Source organism: Botryllus schlosseri, chromosome 9 (genome assembly GCF_051294905.1).
Source record: "Botryllus schlosseri isolate E-star chromosome 9, Bs_hap1, whole genome shotgun sequence".
Classification (NCBI taxonomy): Eukaryota; Metazoa; Chordata; class Ascidiacea; order Stolidobranchia; family Styelidae; genus Botryllus; species Botryllus schlosseri.
The window spans coordinates 27,536,774-27,556,256 of record NC_137244.1 but is presented as its reverse complement, the minus strand read 5'-3'; the positions used below and the strand labels follow the sequence as shown (position 1 = coordinate 27,556,256).

Genomic DNA, 19,483 nt, shown 5'->3' with positions numbered 1-19,483 from the left:
CCGCCATGAAGAATTATACGTCACATGACTTATCGCGTGGTATATAACCAAGCGCATACAGTATATTGTAAGAGACAGAGAGACTCGTGTATGTTGTGACCTGCTACTTGAAAACTACCTGAATTAATTTCCATCCGTACAAAACACGGAAAAGGCGACTGTTGCATTGTCAGTCAAAGAACCTACACATTACGTTCGTATCAGTATAGAGGATGTAGTCTCTATAGTATCAGTTACTGCCAGTTGGGTATGTTGTAAGTCGCTATCAGTAGATCACGGACTTGCCGCATAATATCGCGCCCGTTAAACGACCTACGGCAGTCGTCTATAAATGTTGCCAACCAGACTAATTAATCTCTCCTCGGGTATAATGCCCAGGTAGCCGTGTGATTCAATTACAATCGATCAGGTTTATAAATATTTTCATCGTTTCAAAACATCACAAGACTGCGATACAATGAAAAGATAGGAAGGTGTCGAAACGACTTGGAGTAGCCTTTAAGATCAGACACCCACCTTGACCTTAGCCTAGGCGAAGTAAATAAGAGGCATGCACACTGAATGAAAGGTAATGCAGAGAATACAAGACGCTAGCGACAAAATGAGATATTCTACTTCTTGGTTACAATCAAGAAGCAGAATATGATTGATTGGCTATGGAATAAGGTCATTAAATAAAGCCTTGCATTGCCAGATCTGATATGCCGAATATAAACCAGCAGTGTATTTCCATCATTCGAAGATAAGCACAGTGTACGCGCTGTGCAGTTCATCAATCCAACATGTGTGTGTGAACAAGCCATGAACAATTGAACATCGACGAAGCAAATGAAGATCCCAGATAGGTCTCCTTCACAGATCTAAATCGCATTTCTACTGAACCAATAGTATTGATTCAATTATCGAGTGTGATTTAGATCTGTGACGCTCGTTAATTCATTCGATAATTCGATACTAGTCCGCCCACAAGATTACCGGACCACAATCTGACATATGGTATTGCAACGATTAATACATGGTATATATTTCCTGGTGAGTAGAAGTATAGCTAATCAAAGTATTATAGGTTTAGCTGGCTGACTACTTAACCTGGAATCCTGTATCCTGGTGAGATCTACGCAGATATACGCAAAAAGACATAAACTACGAATATATTTCAGACGTTAATTGTTACAAGTAGGTTTGGCAAATGAGTCTACTGACTCTCTCGAATCACTAGTTTTATTCTAGAGGCAAAGTACTCTAGAACAGGATGTCTCTCGGTTACGAGATATACACATTTCATGGTTGGGGGATCTCCTATATAGTATCGACCTCGCTTACCGACACATGCAACATGCATTTTCGTCGGTCCCTTACATGTTATCCTTTGCACATCTCTCTTATAAATGATGTTGATGTTGCCCTAGGAGGGTGTCTGATTAATATACTACACCAAGTCGTTTCGGATTCCTCCTATCTTTTCATTTAATCGCAATCTTGTGATGTAGTGATTTGATAAAAATTTAATATAATGATGATCAGCGTCGATTAGTGCTTTTCAACCTCTGTCTTCGCGGAACCCTTTTTAGTTCGTAACGAGACCCTGCTTACCCAAGCTTACAAAATCACGAATTCGGTTATCAATGTTGCAAATTTAGAGGTTGCGGACCCTGTTCACGACCGGGGGAGTTAGCGTGGTGGTAACGATAAGTGCCTACTAAGCCGGTGGATCGGGTTCGATTCCCATAGCAGGTTCATCTGGGCTCCTCTTCCCCCGCTGTCCAAAAAAGCCCAGAAATATGACCCAAAGAAAGCACTCACAAGGAATGGAAAGAACTAGTAGAAAGGACAGCGGCTTCAAAAAAGATCAACATCGAAAAGAACTGTGACATCGGGCACTCTAGGCCGAGGTGGATGTTAGAGTAAAGGATCCCTACTGATGCGTTCGGCATCCTCCTATTTGTTCGTTACATCGCATTGTGTCTTATCGCATTGCACATTGTGTGTAACCATAGTGTCCTATATGTTGTCGACACAGGCAAATCTCACGCCTCAGTGAAATTGTATCACGTCAATCCCAATCTCCATAACAATGAAAAATTCGAGGCTGATTGTGGGAGTTCCAGGGCCACGAGCGGAATAAAATTTATATTTTCGTAATCAGTGCAGAGTCAGCTTTCGATTGATATCTGATTTACCAAATTTAATGCTAGGCAAGCCGGTCAAAAATGACCGTCAAATTGCCTGTAGGGCTGTAGCCAACTGGAAATTGTGACGTGATACAATTTCACTGAGGCGTGAGATTTGGCTGTGTCGACACCATATAGGACAACATGATGTAACTATAGAGTATAGAGCATGTAGGATGTCCTACATCCTCTATAGTGTAACTTGTTCAGATGAAAATTATAACCCTATGATTGTTGTTGTTGTTGTTGTTGTTGGCGTAGATGCTATGTTCCACAGGTGCAGGTCAATGGGTTGCGTTCTAGTCCAACACCAGAATACTTTCATTCTTATATGGTTGGGTAGGGCAGCGCTCATAGTCGGCGGCAAATGCAGCCCTTATCCTCAAATTATAGAAATTTTGTATACTCAAATCCATGCTCATTGCTCATTGCTCAAGTAATCTGACCTTGCATCTTCTGCCAGAAATGCGATAGAAGTCAGTCGGCTCACGGCTGTATAATAGTTGCCTGAATGAGTGGCTGCGGCAGCGAATGGGTTACCTGATCATCGCGATTGTATTATTCGGATTAATTGTTGCATTCATCTACGGGCGTAAACTCGAACTGCTGAAGCTGGACGCAAGGGACGTTTTTAAACTGAATAAGGTACGGATTACGAGGCCAAATAGTCTACAGCTTGAGGGCTTATCTGTTCAATGTATCGCATTATGTGATGGGTGTGTGCCTCTGTGTTGTTTGCATTTTGATTGCTGACTCATACGCAAGCAGTGTACTTATATTGATTTTTATCCCCATCACTATACTTTCAAGCTGCGTAAGGATGGATATCATTAACTTATGTTGCAATGAATCTCACACATTCGATTTTGCATTCTGATTGAGAATAGTGGGGACACTGACATGTCAGCTTAATATGTTCAGGTTTATTTCAATATGAACATATTACGGTATTCAATTGTATTCGGAAACATGTTTTACTGGCTTTATTGCTACCGTACTAGGAATGTGTGTCGATGGTAAAGTTAACAGACTTCAAAGCTATGATCACATACTGCCGGCAGTTCTGGTACTCTGTCGTTTTTAGTACGATATCACATTTCTAAATATATTAAATCAAAGTTAGATTATATTTTGTGTCTAACGACTGACTGACGCTTATCGGAACTTTTCAGTGTTGAATCCGGGTCTTATCTGTATCAGCATTTGTGTTTTGTAACAAAACCGAGTCAATTATTGTGAATATCAGTCTTGTAGCTGTGAGTCGGTGTATTGAAATGATGAACTATTAGCAATAAATTGAATTGAATGGAATGGCTTCACTGGATTTTGTATATAGTCATAATACCATATTACAGTTGTAGGTCTAAATTATTTCATGACAGTTACAACAGGCCAAATTAAATTTTAAACTTTCACTGAACTTTGCTAAAAATAGATTTAGTAACCCTGGTCTAATGATTTGCTCCTAATTGCAGAGTGTGTCGACTGTTCTTTTCGTTACGAGTCATCCGGATGACGAATGCATGTTCTTCGGCCCCACGTTGCTTCACCTTATAAAGAATAACGTCACGGTGCACTTACTCTGTCTTTCAACCGGTGAGCCACGGACTGTGTTGATGTTGATTTCTGGGGTTGTTACAATCAGACTTGTACAAACTACTAATCTAGTTATTGATGGTCAACGAACTGCTGGTTTTTTTCAGTCGTTCTAATTCTAGTTGCGGATTTTGAAAAGTGAGTAATTCTACTTCTAGTTGCTCATTCTGATAAGTGAGTATTTGTAGTTCTAGTTACGAGTGTTGAAAAGTAAGTAGTTATATTTTATTTTTACGTTCGTAGTTTTGAAAAGTGAGTAGTCTAGTTCTAGTTATGATTAAATAGTATATTCATATTGAAATGAACCCGAATATTTTCGGCTGACACTCGTCAGGGGTAATCGTCAGCAACTAGTAGAGAATTGGAAAGAACATTGTATATCAACAATCGTATCACAAAATATGACGTCACCAGCATGAAATTTCGAATGAGAGAGCGTTCAATGTACTATTTTTAGGTGATACACGAACTCCTTTTGTTGACAGAGTTTTGGTTGGTGTATTTTGATAAAAGTTGATTCCAAGGCACACAAATGGAATTGTGAACGGCCTCGACCTACGATTCGAAATCGGTCGTCTCGATAATTATTCGCACAAATCGGATTATCCAACAGATGTTTGCCGATGGCAGAATTAATTGCCTTTGATCGATCAGCATCAATCTTAAGTGGATGAGTTAAGGGTGAGCTTAACGGCCTCGACCTACGATTCGAAATCGGTCGTCTCGATAATTATTCGCACAAATCGGATTATCCAACAGATGTTTGCCGATGGCAGAATTAATTGCCTTTGATCGATCAGCATCAATCTTAAGTGGATGAGTTAAGGGTGAGCTTAACTCATCCACTTAAGATTGATGCTGATCGATCAAAGGCAATTAATTCTGCCATCGGCAAACATCTGTTGGATAATCCGATTTGTGCGAATAATTATCGAGACGACCGATTTCGAATCGTAGGTCGAGGCCGTTCACAATTCCATTTGTGTGCCTTGGAATCAACTTTTATCAAAATACACCAACCAAAACTCTGTCAACAAAAGGAGTTCGTGTATCACCTAAAAATAGTACATTGAACGCTCTCTCATTCGAAATTTCATGCTGGTGACGTCATATTTTGTGATACGATTGTTGATATACAATGTTCTTTCCAATTCTCTACTAGTTGCTGACGATTACCCCTGACGAGTGTCAGCCGAAAATATTTGGGTTCATTTCAATATGAATATACTATTTAATTGTATATTGAAGTTCTGTACCTCCAAGAAGCTCTTCTAGTTATGAGATTTGAAAAAGGAGTAGTTCTAGTTGTTGTATTTGAAAAGTGGGGTGGTAGTTCGTGTTTTGAAAAGTGAGTAGTTCTAGTTATGGGATTTAAAAAGTGGGTAGTTGTAGTTCGAGTTATATGTTTTGAAAAGTGAGTACAGTAGAGTTCTAGTTGCGGGATTTGAAAAGTGGGTAGTTGTGGTTTGAGTTACAAGTTTTGAAAAGTGACTAGTTCTAGTTGTCAATTTTGAAAAACGAGTAGTTCTAGTTGTGGAATTAAAAAAGTGAGTAGTTGTAGTTGTAGTTATGAGTTTTTAAAGTGAATACTGAATATTTCTAGTTCTAGCTGCGCTTTTCAAACTCCAGTAGTTTGTCCGAGTCTGGTCACGATATATTCGGCTAGTTCTGGCAACATTCAACATCTGTCATTTCAGGAGACTACTACGGACTCGGGGAAACGCGACGCGTTGAACTATTGAACGCTGGTCTCAAACTTGGAATATTCCCCAGTCAGATACACCTTGTGGGTAGTTTCCATGACGATATCGATAATTACTGGGACGGAAGAGAAGTGGCAGAAATTGTTGATAAATTTGCGACTGTGACAAAGGCGGAAGCTGTTTTCACATTTGACGATCGAGGCGTCAGTGGACATAGAAATCATATTTCCACTTCGAAGGGCGTTCGGTGAGATTTTTAATCAAATTTGCGTGCAAATAAATAGCATAATTTGATACTTAGACTACTTTCTCAAGATATCGAAAACTCGGATGCATCATAATATACTCCTTTTTCTCACTCTTGCCAAGTTTATTCAAACAGATATAAGACTATTTCTGGGCTTATTTTTTGATTATTGGTCCTGATATGGGAGACTTCAATAATTCATATAGAATGTGTCGAGTTATCCGTGATGACTCGACTACAAGTCGATTCAATGCACTAATTGACTCGAGTCGAGTCCACAAAAAATTGTGACTCGAGTCATTACATCCTTGATTTAGACTAGGCCTACTTCTACTTGACAGTTTTCATTCTTTTCGTCAAAGCTAGGCCTAGAACACTTATTCTTTTACTCACTTGGAAATCGCTACTTTTACTTCAGTGTGTATTAGTGTCGATACTTCTACTTGAGTACTGTGACCACCTCTGAAACGATTACAGAAATATCAAAAGCGACGTCAAGATTTTCGAACTGATATCGGTCAACACCTTCCGTAAATACATTCAAGTTGCGGACATCGTGCTCTCCATTTTCAATCCAGCGTGCATCGCGTTGAACTTAGGACAATTCAGGGCCTTGCACCATGCCATGTCATGCCATAAGTCGCAGCTGACGTGGTACAGAAGATTGTACGTGATTTTTTCGAGGTATGGACTGATAATTGTGTGCTGTGACACCCAGATTTGGACAACAAGGAAATTTCAAGATTTTCCTAATTAAATGCTTGTATTAGAACAGTGGTTCCCAACCTTTTTTGACCCATCGCCCCCTTTTCAAGGTCAACACCGAACATCGCCCCCCAAATTTTGTGTACCGAAAGTTGGGCATACAAACTGTAATCACCATCGGGTTGACTGAAAAAAAAAAGGTCAAATTTTCGGCTCGATGTCCAATTTGACACACTTTTGCAACTAAATTTCCGTGGGTTGCCTAAAAAAAAAAAATAAGGTCAGCCGTTTTGACGCGTCATCGCCCCCCTATCGCCCCTTCGCTATTTTCGCCCCCCGTCACCCCCTTTGTCCATTTTCGCCCCCCTGTCGCCCCCTTCGTCATTTTCGCCCCCCTAGACCGCCAAATCGCCCACGTTGGGAACCACTGTATTAGAATGTTCGATACAGTTTTTTTTTCAAATTAGGCTAGAATTAGAATGATTCCTACATTCCTTTCCCAAATTATATTACTATTAGAATGATAGCTTTTCATTTTTTTTCAAATTTGACTAGAATTAGTAATATAGCTACGTTGATTTTTTAAACTAGATTAGAATTATAGCTGCACATTTTTTCCAAATTGGATTTGTGCTAGAATGATACCTACTTAGTTTTTTCCAAATTTTGCTATAATTATGTATACACAGTTTTTTCCAATTTCGACCAGAATTAGAATAATAGCTACACATTTTTTACCAAATATGCTTATTGGAATGGAGGCTACAGTCGTTTTTCAAATTAGATTAGAACGCTACAGCTAGAATTATAGCTTCACAGTTATTTCCAAACTTGGTTGGAATTAGAATGATAGCTCAAGTTTTTTCCCAAATTAGATTTAAATTCTTAAAATTAGAATTCATGACCGAATTCACAAAAACTTCGCATAAGCTTGAGAATGGCAAATGTCTGTACGCCGAGCTGAGCACGTTTCGCACGATACAGTTCTCCTGTCGCATTTTCAAGAAAACGGGAATCAGATTACAATTAACATTAGGGCCTAGAAACATTACACGAATCAGATTAGAATTAGATTGACATGTGCAATTATCTACTTATCCAAGTCTGTTACATAGCTAAAAGACACTGAATTCTCTTCAGGTATATGTTCATCAATAGTTGGACCGAGGTCCGGTAACGATGGCTCGGTTTCGGTCGTGGTACGCCTTGAGTATCAGCGTCCTAGCCGCAATATTGCTGATTTTACGAAGAGACTTGAAGCAGCTTCAAACTTTATCAGAATCAACCAAACAGAGGCAGGTATTTGAGGACAAGATGTTTCTGCATCACGTTAGGAACGACGGCGTAAAATCAGTGATCAGTCAACGGGGACGTTATATGATTTACCCTCGCGTGTTCTCTTCTGGTATAAAAATGAAATCCGTCGAAGTCGCAATCGCAACTCACAGCTCTTACTATAAACTGAGATTTCTTCAAAATTTGGTACATTCGTGGGAAGGTCCGGTTTCTGTGACTGTGTTCACTTCAAATCCGACAAAATCATTGCTGCTGGTCACTCTACTGCGTAAGTGCTCAGCCAACATTCGTAATCGCGTAAATTTTCATTTTGTAGTGCCGTTTTTCGGTGTGTCGTTCTCAAAACCCGATAGTTTTGCTGATTCGGAACCGAATATTCTGCGTCTTTTAGAACAATCTAGCGAAAGAGTGAAACAAAATTTGATTTGTCATAATCTGCAAAGTTTACTTGATAGCTTCGGCGGTTTTGATAATGATTATAATGAATCTGTTGAATACCCTGTTAATATACTGCGTAACGTAGCCTGGAGCAATGCTAGATCTAATTTTGTCGTAAATATCGATGTTGATTTGCTGACAAGCGCACACGGTCATGATTTTCTAAAATCTTTCTTGCACAACGCAAAAATACCCAGAAAACAAGCTTACATTTTGCCTGCTTTTGAGTTGGATATGCGTTATTTCTCGCAAAACAAAGACTCGTTTCCGATCTCCAAATCAAATCTGCCGAAACTCATTGCAAACAATGTAGCTAAGCCGTTGTATTCGAAAGTATGTTCCGAATGTACTGATTGCAATCGGTATGATGGCTGGCTTGCTGGTGATGTCAACACTGTGAAACATGAAGATATACCCGGTGTATCTTGTATGCAGTATATGGTTTTGCCTAAGTCGGCGCCAAAATTTGATGAACGCTTTGAGCAGTTTGGGTATGATCGGCTGAGTCTTGTGTGTGAGATTCTAGCGGCCGGCTACGAGATGGAGATGCTGGACAATGTCTTCGTAACGCGCGTTGGATATGAAGACTTGAGCAGAGATACGCTGACCGTTGGCGAGAATGTATTTCGCCAATTTATTACCGAGCTGACGGACAGGTACCCTGGTGGTGCGATCTGCAGACAGCGAATATTTTAAACTCTATTTCGACGTGAAAGAAATCCCGTCGATGCTATGATTATTATATGCTCAAATTGCTGATCATGAATACAAATATATCGTTTTCGATAAGGGTGTGCGGACTTGATGTTTTGCCAGAGGGGCAACTCGAAAATTTAGGAAATACGATGTAATCAAGTTGAGTCGATGTCAAATCAAAGTTAATTCTCAAAAGCACGAGAATGGCAAGTAGGCCTACCTCTACACCAAATTTCTCACGATACAGTTCTGCTATAGCATTTTAGGGAAAAATGGAAACGAGATCGGATTCAGAAGTAGAGGTTGGTTTGCAGTTTCGTTATATTCTTCGTCTGGCGGTTTAATTCTTTAAGGCTTATTAGTAATGCTGTCATCCGCGTGTCCTGTGTAGACTCAAGTCGTCCTGGCGAAATCTTTGTGATCATGTGAAACACGATTTTTGACAAGACGGAATATTAACCCTCTGCTTGACGAATCACCGATTGCTCGATTGAAACGGATCTATCCTGTGTCGAAATATTCCGATTTTCACTAAATACACATTCGGGCATACTGTATTAAGGGATTGCATTTCGTCCTGCTTAATTTTGAATACGATTAGCAACTTTTATACTATATTTCGCTCTTGTTTGAGTACCGAACTGCCGATGTACAGCAAATGCCTATTTTCCGGCTGGATTTGGGAGTGTGCCTGACATACAATTCCGACAATCATCGGAAAGAGCTTGCAAAGTACTTTAATAAAAATCCATTTTCATTTTCAACATCGTCCTGGTTAATTACAAATACAAGTGTCAAAGAGGCATTGCATTGCGCTGCCGGGCATTGTATCGGGATCAATTTCAACGAACGGCAAATGCCATATTTCAGGCGGGTTTTTGAGATTGTACCTGACTTGTAATTCCTACAATGAACACATCATCGGAAAGAGCTTGCAAAGTACTTTATTAAAAACCCATTTTCATTTTCAACATCGTCCTGGTTAATTACAAATGCGAGTGCCAAAGATGCACTACATTGCGCTGCTGGGCATTGTGTCGGCATCAATTTCAATGAACTTCAAATGCCAAATTTCAGGCGGGTTTTTGAGATCGTACCTGACTTACAATTCCGACAATGAACACATCACCGGAAAGAGCTTGCAAAGTACTTTAATAAAAAACCCATTTTCATTTTCAACATCGTCCTGGTTCATTAGAAATAAGAGTGCTAAAGGTGCATTACATTGCGCTGCCGAGCATTGTGTCGGCATCAATTTCAACGAACGGCAAGTGCCAAATTTCACGCGTTGGTATGGTATAGTCGATACTTGTATTTGTAATTAACCAGGACGATGTTGAAGATGAAAATGGGTTTTTATTAAAGTACTTTGCAAGCTATTTCCGATGACGTGTCCATTATGGGAATTGTAAGTCAGGTACAATCTTAAAAACCCACCTCAAATATAGCATTTGCCGTTCATTGAAATTGATGCCGACGCAATGCCCGGCAGCGCAATGCAATGCATCTTTGGCACTCATATTTGTACTTAAGCAGGACGATGTTGAAAATAAAAATGGATTTTTATTATTAAAGTAATTTGCAAGCTCTTTCCGATGACGTGTCCATTATGGGAATTGTAAGTCAGGTATACAATCTCAAAAACCCGCCTGAAATATGGCATTTGCCGTTCGTTGAAATTGATCCCGATACAATGCCCGGCAGCGCAATGCAATGCATCTTTGACACTTGTATTTGTAATTAACCAGGACGATGTTGAAGATGAAAATGGGTTTTTATTAAAGTACTTTGCAAGCTCTTTCCGGTGATGTGTTCATTGTAGGAATTGCAAGTAAGGTACAATCTTAAAAACCCACATGAAATATAGCATTTGCCGTTCATTGAAATTGATGCCGACACAATGCCCAGCAGCGCAATGTAGTGCATCTTTGACACCCGTATTTGTAATTAACTGAGACGATGTTGAAAATGAAAATGGGTTTTATTAAAGTACTTTGCAAGCCCTTTCCGATGATGTGTTCATTGTAGGAATTGCAAGTAAGGTACAATCTCACAAACCTGCCTGAAATATGGCATTTGCCGTTCGTTGAAATTGATGCCGACACAATGCCCAGCAGCGCAATGTAATGCATCTTTGACACCCGTATTTGTAATTAACGGGGACGATGTTGAAAATGAAAATGGGTTTTTATTAAAGTACTTTGCAAGCTCTTTCCGATGATTGTCGGAATTGTATGTCAGGCACACTCTCAAATCCAGCCGGAAAATAGGCATTTGCTGTACATCGGCAGTTCGGTACTCAAACAAGAGCGAAATATAGTATAAAAGTTGCTAATCGTATTCAAAATTAAGCAGGACGAAATGCAATCCCTTAATACAGTATGTCCGAATGTGTATTTAGTGAAAATCGGAATATTTCGACATAGGATGGATCCGTTTCAATCGAGCAATCGGTGATTCGTCAAGTTGAGGGTTAATATTCCGTCTTGTCAAAAATCGTGTTTCACATGATCACAAAGATTTCGCCGAAATTTCGCCAGGACGACTTGAGTCTGTGTAGCAGCATGCCGTATAGGCGTAGGTGGAGCTAGAGGTGGTCAAAGTCGTCGTTGATACTCAAGTACTGGTGGCTATTTCCAAGTGAGTAAAACATCAGATATTCTAGGCCTAGTTTTGGCTAAAATATGGAAAACTGAACTTTAGGCGTTGTAGCGGTCGTTGCAACGACTTGTTGCAAGACACGCTGGTATAGTGCTTGATTGGAGTCGACGCTACAGCTTACAGTTCCCGTTGTACGCACTAGTCACTGACTAATGACCGCTCTGAGTACACTTGCAATCCTGATCACACACGCAGATCCAAGGAGCTTTCTTTACTAGCACAGAACAGCCAAATAGTAGTAATAGTGGTCAGAAACTTGTAGATTTACCAGGTTCAATGATACTGCGGTTCAATAATAAATAGAAAGAATAAATGAAGCGAAATGGAGCCAATTGTCTATCTTACGACTGGAGCGCGAGCGCGCCGACCTCTGTATGCGGGCCCTGAGAACACGTGCGTCGCAGACTAACTGTGCCGTCACAGCTTGTGGCTTCGAGAGTGACGTATTTACGCTTTCGCGCACAACGGAATTGGGTCAGCCATATTTACACTCCCCCTTTTAAGGACATTTTTGTGCAACATAAAATGTCTTAACAACTATTTTCGCAAACGTGTAAACAATGTGGCTCCACTTCGGGAAATCAGACTACAATGATAACACATAGGGTAGAGAGATCCAAATGGACGAAAACAAATAACGATAACAACAACAACAGAAAATAACGAGATTCACACATATCACACAGCGAAAACAGATAATCAGGAATCGACTGATATCAAAAGCACCAACTTGTGAATGGGGCGGTCAACATAAGTGGAAGAAGCAGTGCGTCTACCTTTTGCATCAAGCTCCGTTGTCGCAACTAACACAGTTGCTTTCCGAATGTGCCCATCACCACTTGGCGTGACAACCTCAACTCGGCCAAGTTTCCAAAAATTCCGGGGCTGATTAGGGTCGGAAATTAAAACAATATCGCCGGGTTTGAAGTCCCGTTTGACATCATTCCATTTACTTCGATTTTGCAGTGAGCTCAAATACTCACGTTTCCATTTACTCCAAAACTCATTGGCAAGGTACTGAACCCTGCGCCATCTCTTGACCAAATATATATCACATTTTTGAAATACTCCTGGTGGAGGCAATAAAACCTTAGACTTCAATGTGAGAATATGCTGAGGGGACAATGGGATTGGCGCTGATGGGTCATTCAAATTTTGCACACACAACGGTCTTGAATTTACAATATTCTCAACTTCGGTAAGAAAGGTACGGTAAGACTCATCACACAAGATATGACCAAATTTCAGCAACAAAGGATTAAGAGCAGCCTTCACGGTTCGGATTTGTCTTTCGACTGCTCCTGACATGTGACTAGCATGGGGAACGGCAAAGTTGAATTCAATAAAATCGCAATGCTCATTCAACAAGAAGTTTTTCACTTTAGTTTGGTTCAATTTCAAAGCAGCTTTTTTCAGCTCATTACTAGCGCCGACAAAATTTGTGCCACAGTCACATCTCAGTTGCTTCATAGGACCTCTACGGGTCAACATTCTGCGGAGGGCATTGATGAAGGAATCAGTGGTCATAGCATTCAACGATTCCAAATGGATAGCGCGAGAAGACAAACATGTAAACACAACACAATAACGCTTCAGAGTAGATCGCTTCTCTTTCACGTAGTATATACCAAAGACATCGCACGCAACGTAGGTGAAGGGCGCTTCAGTATCAAACCTATCTACTGGCAAAGGCGCCATTTTCTGGCTCTCAAGGGGCCGTCGCAACTTGCAACAAGTAACACAACAACCAATTACATGCGTCACTCGAGACGATCCATTTATCAACCAATACCCGTGTTGACGGATAAGATTCAAAGTCATGTAGCGACCGGAGTGGTTACTACGTTCATGGAAATGACGAACTAGCATATCAGTGATGCACGACTTTTTGGGTATCAAAACTGGGTGTTTCACATTATAGGGCTCATCAGAATTTTCAATGCGACCTTCGAGTCGTAGCATACCACAAGAATCTAGAAACGGATTCAAGCGAAACAAAGCACTATTTTTTTGCAGTGGTTTCCCACTGTGCAAAGTCTCAATCTCCTTTGCGAAACATTCGTACTGAGCTGAGCGCACAAGCAGACATTCAACATCTTGGAGTAAACTTACAGACAGATCTCCTGGATCCGATTTTTTCAATACAGCAACAAAACGCATAGCTTTAGCCACAGATCTCTTACACTTATCCCAACACGAGAAATGCCCAAGGGTATCTGGATCAATAACCCCAAACGTAGGGTGCGTTTGATTTTGCACTACGTTACTCACAAAGGCAGTTGCTTTTCTCATTTCATTAGCAATTACTGTTTTTTCTGACTCACACGGTTCAAAGGTGGACTCAGGGGCTGCAAAGGGACCCACGACATGCAGGAAACTAGGGCCACACAACCAACGACATTTTGCATTGAAATCACTCACAGGGATACCTCTACTGGCATCATCACTCGGGTTTTGTGCAGATGGCACGTAGTACCATGAATCCACATCAGTATGGTCATGGATTGTCTGGACTCGATTTGCGACATACGCATGAAATCGCTTTGCCTCATTTTTGATGTAGCCTAAAACTACCATGGAGTCAACCCAGAAATATTCGACAACATTCTCATACTTCAACTCATCGCGAAGAAACCGACTCATCCGCGACGACACAACAGCAGCGCTCAATTCCAGCCTAGGAATAGAAACTTGCTTATTCAATGGGGCTACACGAGCTTTCCCCATCGCAAGGGAACAGGACACATCCCCTTTGTCATTTACCAAACGCACATAGGAACACTGACCATATGCGAAATTACTAGCATCAGAAAAATGATGCAGCTCAACATGCTCTACTTTGCCAAAATCAAGGGGCTTATAACAACGTCTTATGTGGACCGACTCAATCAAATGGATATCCGAACGCCATTTCTCCCAGCGCATCCACAACTCTTGGGGAACAGGGTCATCCCAAGATGCATTAGCTTTACACAGTGATTGCAAAATGGCTTTGGGCTCAATCAATATAACAGCGGCGAGGCCTAACGGGTCATATATTGAAGCCACGGTCGACAAGATGCCACGCCTGGTACACGGACAATCTTTGAGTTGCATGCGAAACTGCAACGAATCATTTTCAATACACCAAACGATACCAAGCGTTCTTACATTGGGCAATGCGTCCTTTTTCAAATCAACTTCTTTTATGTCCTTAGCTCTATCGGACGGTTCAATACTTTCAATCACTTTACGACTATTTGAGACAAATTTGCAAAGCTTCATGCCAAAATTTTCACACAACGCGCTGCTACTTTTGGCCAGCGCGATCATCTCAGATTCGTCATCTAGGGATATTATGCCGTCATCCATATAAAAGTTATCTCGGATGAAATCTGCCGCAGGCGTGCCAAATTCTACTTCACCATCATCTGCCGCACGTTTCAGGCCAAAGTTGCAAACGGAGGGACTGCTACAAGCCCCGAACAAATGAACTTTTAGACGATACTCAATCAACTTGCCATTTACAACATCGCCATCTTCCCACCAAAAGAAGCGCAGCAGATCGCGGTGCTTGGGACTGACAAAAAACTGAAAGAACATACTTTTCAAATCCGCACTCATGGCGTAATCAAACTTTCTCATTCGACAAAGCACACCTAACATTTTGTTCAACAGATCTGGGCCAGTTAGCAGGTAATCATTCAAACTCATGCCTAAATACTTGGCAGAGCCATCAAACACGACACGAATTTGGTTTGGCTTACGTGGGTGGTACACACCCATGTGGATCAAGTAGTTCACTTTACCATTATTCAGATCAAGCTCATTATTAGGGACTTTCTCGGCATACATGTTCAAAATATCACTCATAAATGTGGCATAGTCATTACGAAAATCATCATGCTTTGCCAAACGCTTACCAAGTTGGGCAGTCCTTTTCAAAACGAACGATTTGTTGTTGGGAATATCGACAGTCTCGTCTCGAAGCGGGAGAGGCATTTCGTAGTGCTTGTCTGGACGCTGCTTTATCTCGTCTGAAATTATCTGCAGGAATCTTCGATCTTCTACGGAGAGCGACGATAACTTTCCTTTATGCTCGGCGAACTCCAATTCAAACATGTTCTTCACTGCGTTCGGGTTGATTATCTCTTTTGCTCGCGATGCTAATACAATGTTAGCGTCATTGTTCATTTCTTGCACTATGATCCTATGACATATAGCATTGTTAGGATCAACACCTTTACAGATTTTACCGACAACACCCCATCCCAAGTCGGTCTTCATAGCAAACGGCTCATTATCTCCCCCAGCCACCACTTCACGAGGGATTAGCGCTGCGACCACATCACTCCCCAGCAAGATGCCGACTTTTGCATTTGGCAGATAAGGAGGCAACTCATCTGCTACCTTCCGGAGGTGTGCCCACTCTTTGCATGCGGACGCTTTAGGAATCTGTGTTCTGTTCGCGGGTATCTCATCTCTGACATACGCTTGTGCTACGTTGACACTCTTCTTCTTGTCATAAGATGTAACTTCGAGGTTCCAAACTTTCTCAATAGGCCATGCATCCTTACCGCTCATTGTAGACAACTCGACATGTGTTGATTGACTATTCAGACGAAGCTCACTCTTTATCTCTTCCGTAACAAAGGAACGGTTACTCAATGAGTCCAGTGCGGCGTAACAAAGGGTAATCTTCGTGGGATCCGACTTGGGATTAACCCAGACCGGCACCAGCATGGTATTATCGATTTCCATGGTTTCCGACTCACAGACTTGAATGCAATTTGAAACACTGGGAGCAGAGCTCAAATGGAGGCTAGTAAAATGAAACTTGCCGCATTTCTTACAAACCACGCGCTTGGTACAGACTTGCCCCTTGTGGGATCTAGTACACTTTTCTCCACACCCATAACATAAAAATTTGTCGTAAATATACGATTTTCGCTCAGAGAAGGGCAACTTTTCGAAATCCACACAATCCGGGATATGATGGCCTTTCTTTTTACAAAAGATGCAATCGAACTCATCTGGCTTCACATTAGTTCCGAATGACACACTTGGCTTATCACGCGAAATCTTTTGAGCGGAATGAGTGACGTTACTATGTCGGTCTTCATTAAGCATTCTGAATTCCGGCATGTTTTGAAGCTCTGACTGATCTCTTACAAATGACACGAAATACTCAAAGGGCGGGTAGCAATTTTTATCATTCGTTTCCACTTTGTATTGCGCCACTTTAACGCGCCACTTCTCGACCAGTGACGGAGGTAACTTCTTCACTATGTACATATGACTTGTCGAGTAATCAAGAATGCCCAACTCTGACACATAATGCTTGTTGACTACTACTTGCTCCAAAAAATCAGAGAATTCGCGCAGACCAAGTTTGTCATAATCCTTTATGTAGCGCCAAGCACGCAGTCTATTCAGGAAGGTTTGGCCAATGACAACAGGGCTTCCGTACCTGTCTCGCAAGTCTCCGATTGCTTTTTGGTAGGATTCCTCCGTACCATTCAAAAAATGACTTTTAACAACTTTCAACGGGTTAGGACCAAGATGCTGTTTCAACAAATTCATCTTCTCATTGACACAGCAGACTCTATCTTCTACCAAAGCCTTGAACGAATTTTCCCACTCTATATAGTTGGTTTCATCACCATCAAAAACCCAAACTTTTATATCGGGTATTCGCGTCCTAGGTCTTACATTGCATTGATGTTCACTTGGTATAGGCATGGAATGATCGGTGGGCGATTTAGGACTCGGCACAAACAGTTTTTGTTCAATTGCTTGCGGTTCGACACATGAGACATGGTTCACTGGGGAAGAGTTATCAATGACTATGGTTGGTGATTTAGGTTCCGTAAATTTGACAGTAGATGGCCTTACTTCGGGACGGTCATGAGAGTCACTTAAAACAAAGTTTTTTACCTTGTCTCCCGAATCCAAAACCGGAACGCTATTCTGTATTTCTGCGAAGTTAGATCCAACACACTGGATATCTTCATCCAGACCGAAGGGGTTCTCCTCCTTTTCAATTTGCTCACAAGCCTTGATCTCGGCTCGTTTTTCAGCAATTTGACTTTTCAGAGCCAATTGCGACAACTTTGCTTCATCTTCAACCAACTTTCTTTTCATCTCTGCTTCATCTTCAAATAACTTTCTTTTCATCTCTGCTTCATCTTCAAATAACTTTTTTTTCATCTCCGCTTCATCTTTAACTAACCTTTTTTTCATTTCAGCTTCTTGCTCCGAAAATTGAAGTTTTGCTTCCAGAGCGGCTGCTTCCCTTATTCTCGTATGACGTAGCTCTTTGTTGCTGGCGAGGCTGGTGCGACTGTGTTGTGTATGGCGACTCGATCTCGAGCCGGCTCCAGATCTCGCGCGGCTACGGACGGATCCATTTTCAGATGGAAGCCTCATGAAATCCGTAACGGCTTGCCGGACTTTTTCAAATTTCATTTCAACCGACCTCGTGCTATTGGCGAATTCATTTGTTCCCGTATTCTTGGCGAACTTCGAAACAATCTCTCCAGTAATTTTCTTCAATTCATCTCGATGGCATATAACTCGTTTCATTGCTTCGCGCACTTCCTCTTTATTTGTGAATAGCGCTATGGCATTCTCAGTTTCGTCAATGGATCTTTCAACTTCGCTTTTTGTTTCACGGAACTGGTTGCCAAGTTCAGTCAATCTCTGATCGAATCCGTGGAACAAAGTGCTGACACTACTGGTTGGATCATCAGAACCCACTGACTTGCTTTCCGCGGGGCTCTGGTCCACAACTTCATTTTTGACACTTCCACGTACGTCTTCAACATTTTCCGAACTTGGTGGAGCTGGGCAGTCAGCACTCGTCTCTGGCGTTGCTGCAGCTTCCATTACTTTAAACTTCTCCGACTTTCAACTTTGTAACTGGTAAAGTTTCTGACTGTAGCGGTCGTTGCAACGACTTGTTGCAAGACACGCTGGTATAGTGCTTGATTGGAGTCGACGCTACAGCTTACAGTTCCCGTTGTACGCACTAGTCACTGACTAATGACCGCTCTGAGTACACTTGCAATCCTGATCACACACGCAGATCCAAGGAGCTTTCTTTACTAGCACAGAACAGCCAAATAGTAGTAATAGTGGTCAGAAACTTGTAGATTTACCAGGTTCAATGATACTGCGGTTCAATAATAAATAGAAAGAATAAATGAAGCGAAATGGAGCCAATTGTCTATCTTACGACTGGAGCGCGAGCGCGCCGACCTCTGTATGCGGGCCCTGAGAACACGTGCGTCGCAGACTAACTGTGCCGTCACAGCTTGTGGCTTCGAGAGTGACGTATTTACGCTTTCGCGCACAACGGAATTGGGTCAGCCATATTTACAGGCGTAGTCTAAATTCATAGCCCCTTGAAACGGTAAAAATAAGCAAAACATACTTGAAAAAAGCAGTAGGTTACTTCCTCACTGGCCACCTCTGGGTCTGGGAAAAGAATGAAAGTGTGGGGGCGGGAAAGAGTGTTTCAAGAAATATTACGGCACGCATCCACCGGGACGAGTTTAACATGGACATGTTCTGTACAGCGACGCAATGCACAATTGTATTCAACAACGCGTTCACTGGCTTGTCCGTCTGATGTGTCATAGATACATTTTAGGCCTACCATATGTCCGGCTGAAATGTCCTCTTTTCACATTTCGTGCTAGCTGCTTTATATTTTTAGCAAGACTTTTAGGCGAAACATTGCTTGTCAGGGAACATGCTGGTTTGAAAAAGGTGTTCTAAACAAATTTCCCTACCAGGCTCTTATCTGTTGTTGTTGCAAACATTGTTCGATGTTTGAACATCTCGGTCTTTTTACATGCGAGAATCTGGCGTAAGATTAAACTTCAGACCTATTAGTAGGATTAGTTCAGACCATCTTGACGGTTGTGTGTATAATTTCAATGATCTCGTGTAAACAATTTCACGATCTCGTTACTAAATGACAGTGT

The 19,483-nt window shown here is 41.4% G+C and overlaps 3 protein-coding genes across 4 annotated transcripts in view; 1 reads left to right on the top strand and 2 right to left on the bottom strand.

Moving 5' to 3' along the window:
* Positions 1–19,483, bottom strand: part of LOC145445899 (lipoxygenase homology domain-containing protein 1-like) — a 251,303-nt gene that overhangs the window by 58,303 nt on the left and 173,517 nt on the right. The gene's annotated exons all lie outside the window — the stretch shown is intronic.
* Positions 2,633–8,945, top strand: LOC145445907 (N-acetylglucosaminyl-phosphatidylinositol de-N-acetylase-like). Of its 2 annotated transcripts, XM_080324068.1 has the most exons (5): positions 2,633–2,816; positions 3,647–3,767; positions 5,465–5,717; positions 6,195–6,401; positions 7,563–7,737. In XM_080324068.1, the coding sequence occupies exons 1-5, from the start codon at positions 2,703–2,705 to the stop codon at positions 7,597–7,599; spliced, it is 732 nt and encodes a 243-aa protein (XP_080180194.1). In that variant the 5' UTR covers positions 2,633–2,702; the 3' UTR covers positions 7,600–7,737. The 2 variants fall into 2 exon arrangements, with proteins under 2 accessions (XP_080180194.1, XP_080180193.1); XM_080324067.1 differs by lacking the exons at positions 2,633–2,816; positions 3,647–3,767; positions 5,465–5,717 and having other exon boundaries at positions 6,264–6,401; positions 7,563–8,945.
* LOC145445902 (uncharacterized) lies at positions 14,865–18,882 on the bottom strand. The gene is made up of 2 exons (XM_080324060.1): positions 15,416–18,882; positions 14,865–15,083 (listed from the first exon to the last, which is right to left on the bottom strand). Exons 1-2 carry the CDS (start codon positions 18,378–18,380, stop codon positions 15,001–15,003), a joined length of 3,048 nt encoding a protein of 1,015 aa, XP_080180186.1. The 5' UTR covers positions 18,381–18,882; the 3' UTR covers positions 14,865–15,000.

Excerpts from the sequence above, each read along its gene's own strand:
- LOC145445902 (XM_080324060.1), bottom strand. The coding sequence starts at position 18,380 with ATGGAAGCTGCAGCAACGCCAGAGACGAGTGCTGACTGCCCAGCTCCA. Across the intron at positions 15,084-15,415 it reads GAAAAGGACTGCCCAACTTG|TTTTTTGTCAGTCCCAAGCA; the intron begins GTAAGCGTTTGG and ends ATGTTCTTTCAG.
- LOC145445907 (XM_080324067.1), top strand. The coding sequence starts at position 7,602 with ATGGCTCGGTTTCGGTCGTGGTACGCCTTGAGTATCAGCGTCCTAGCC.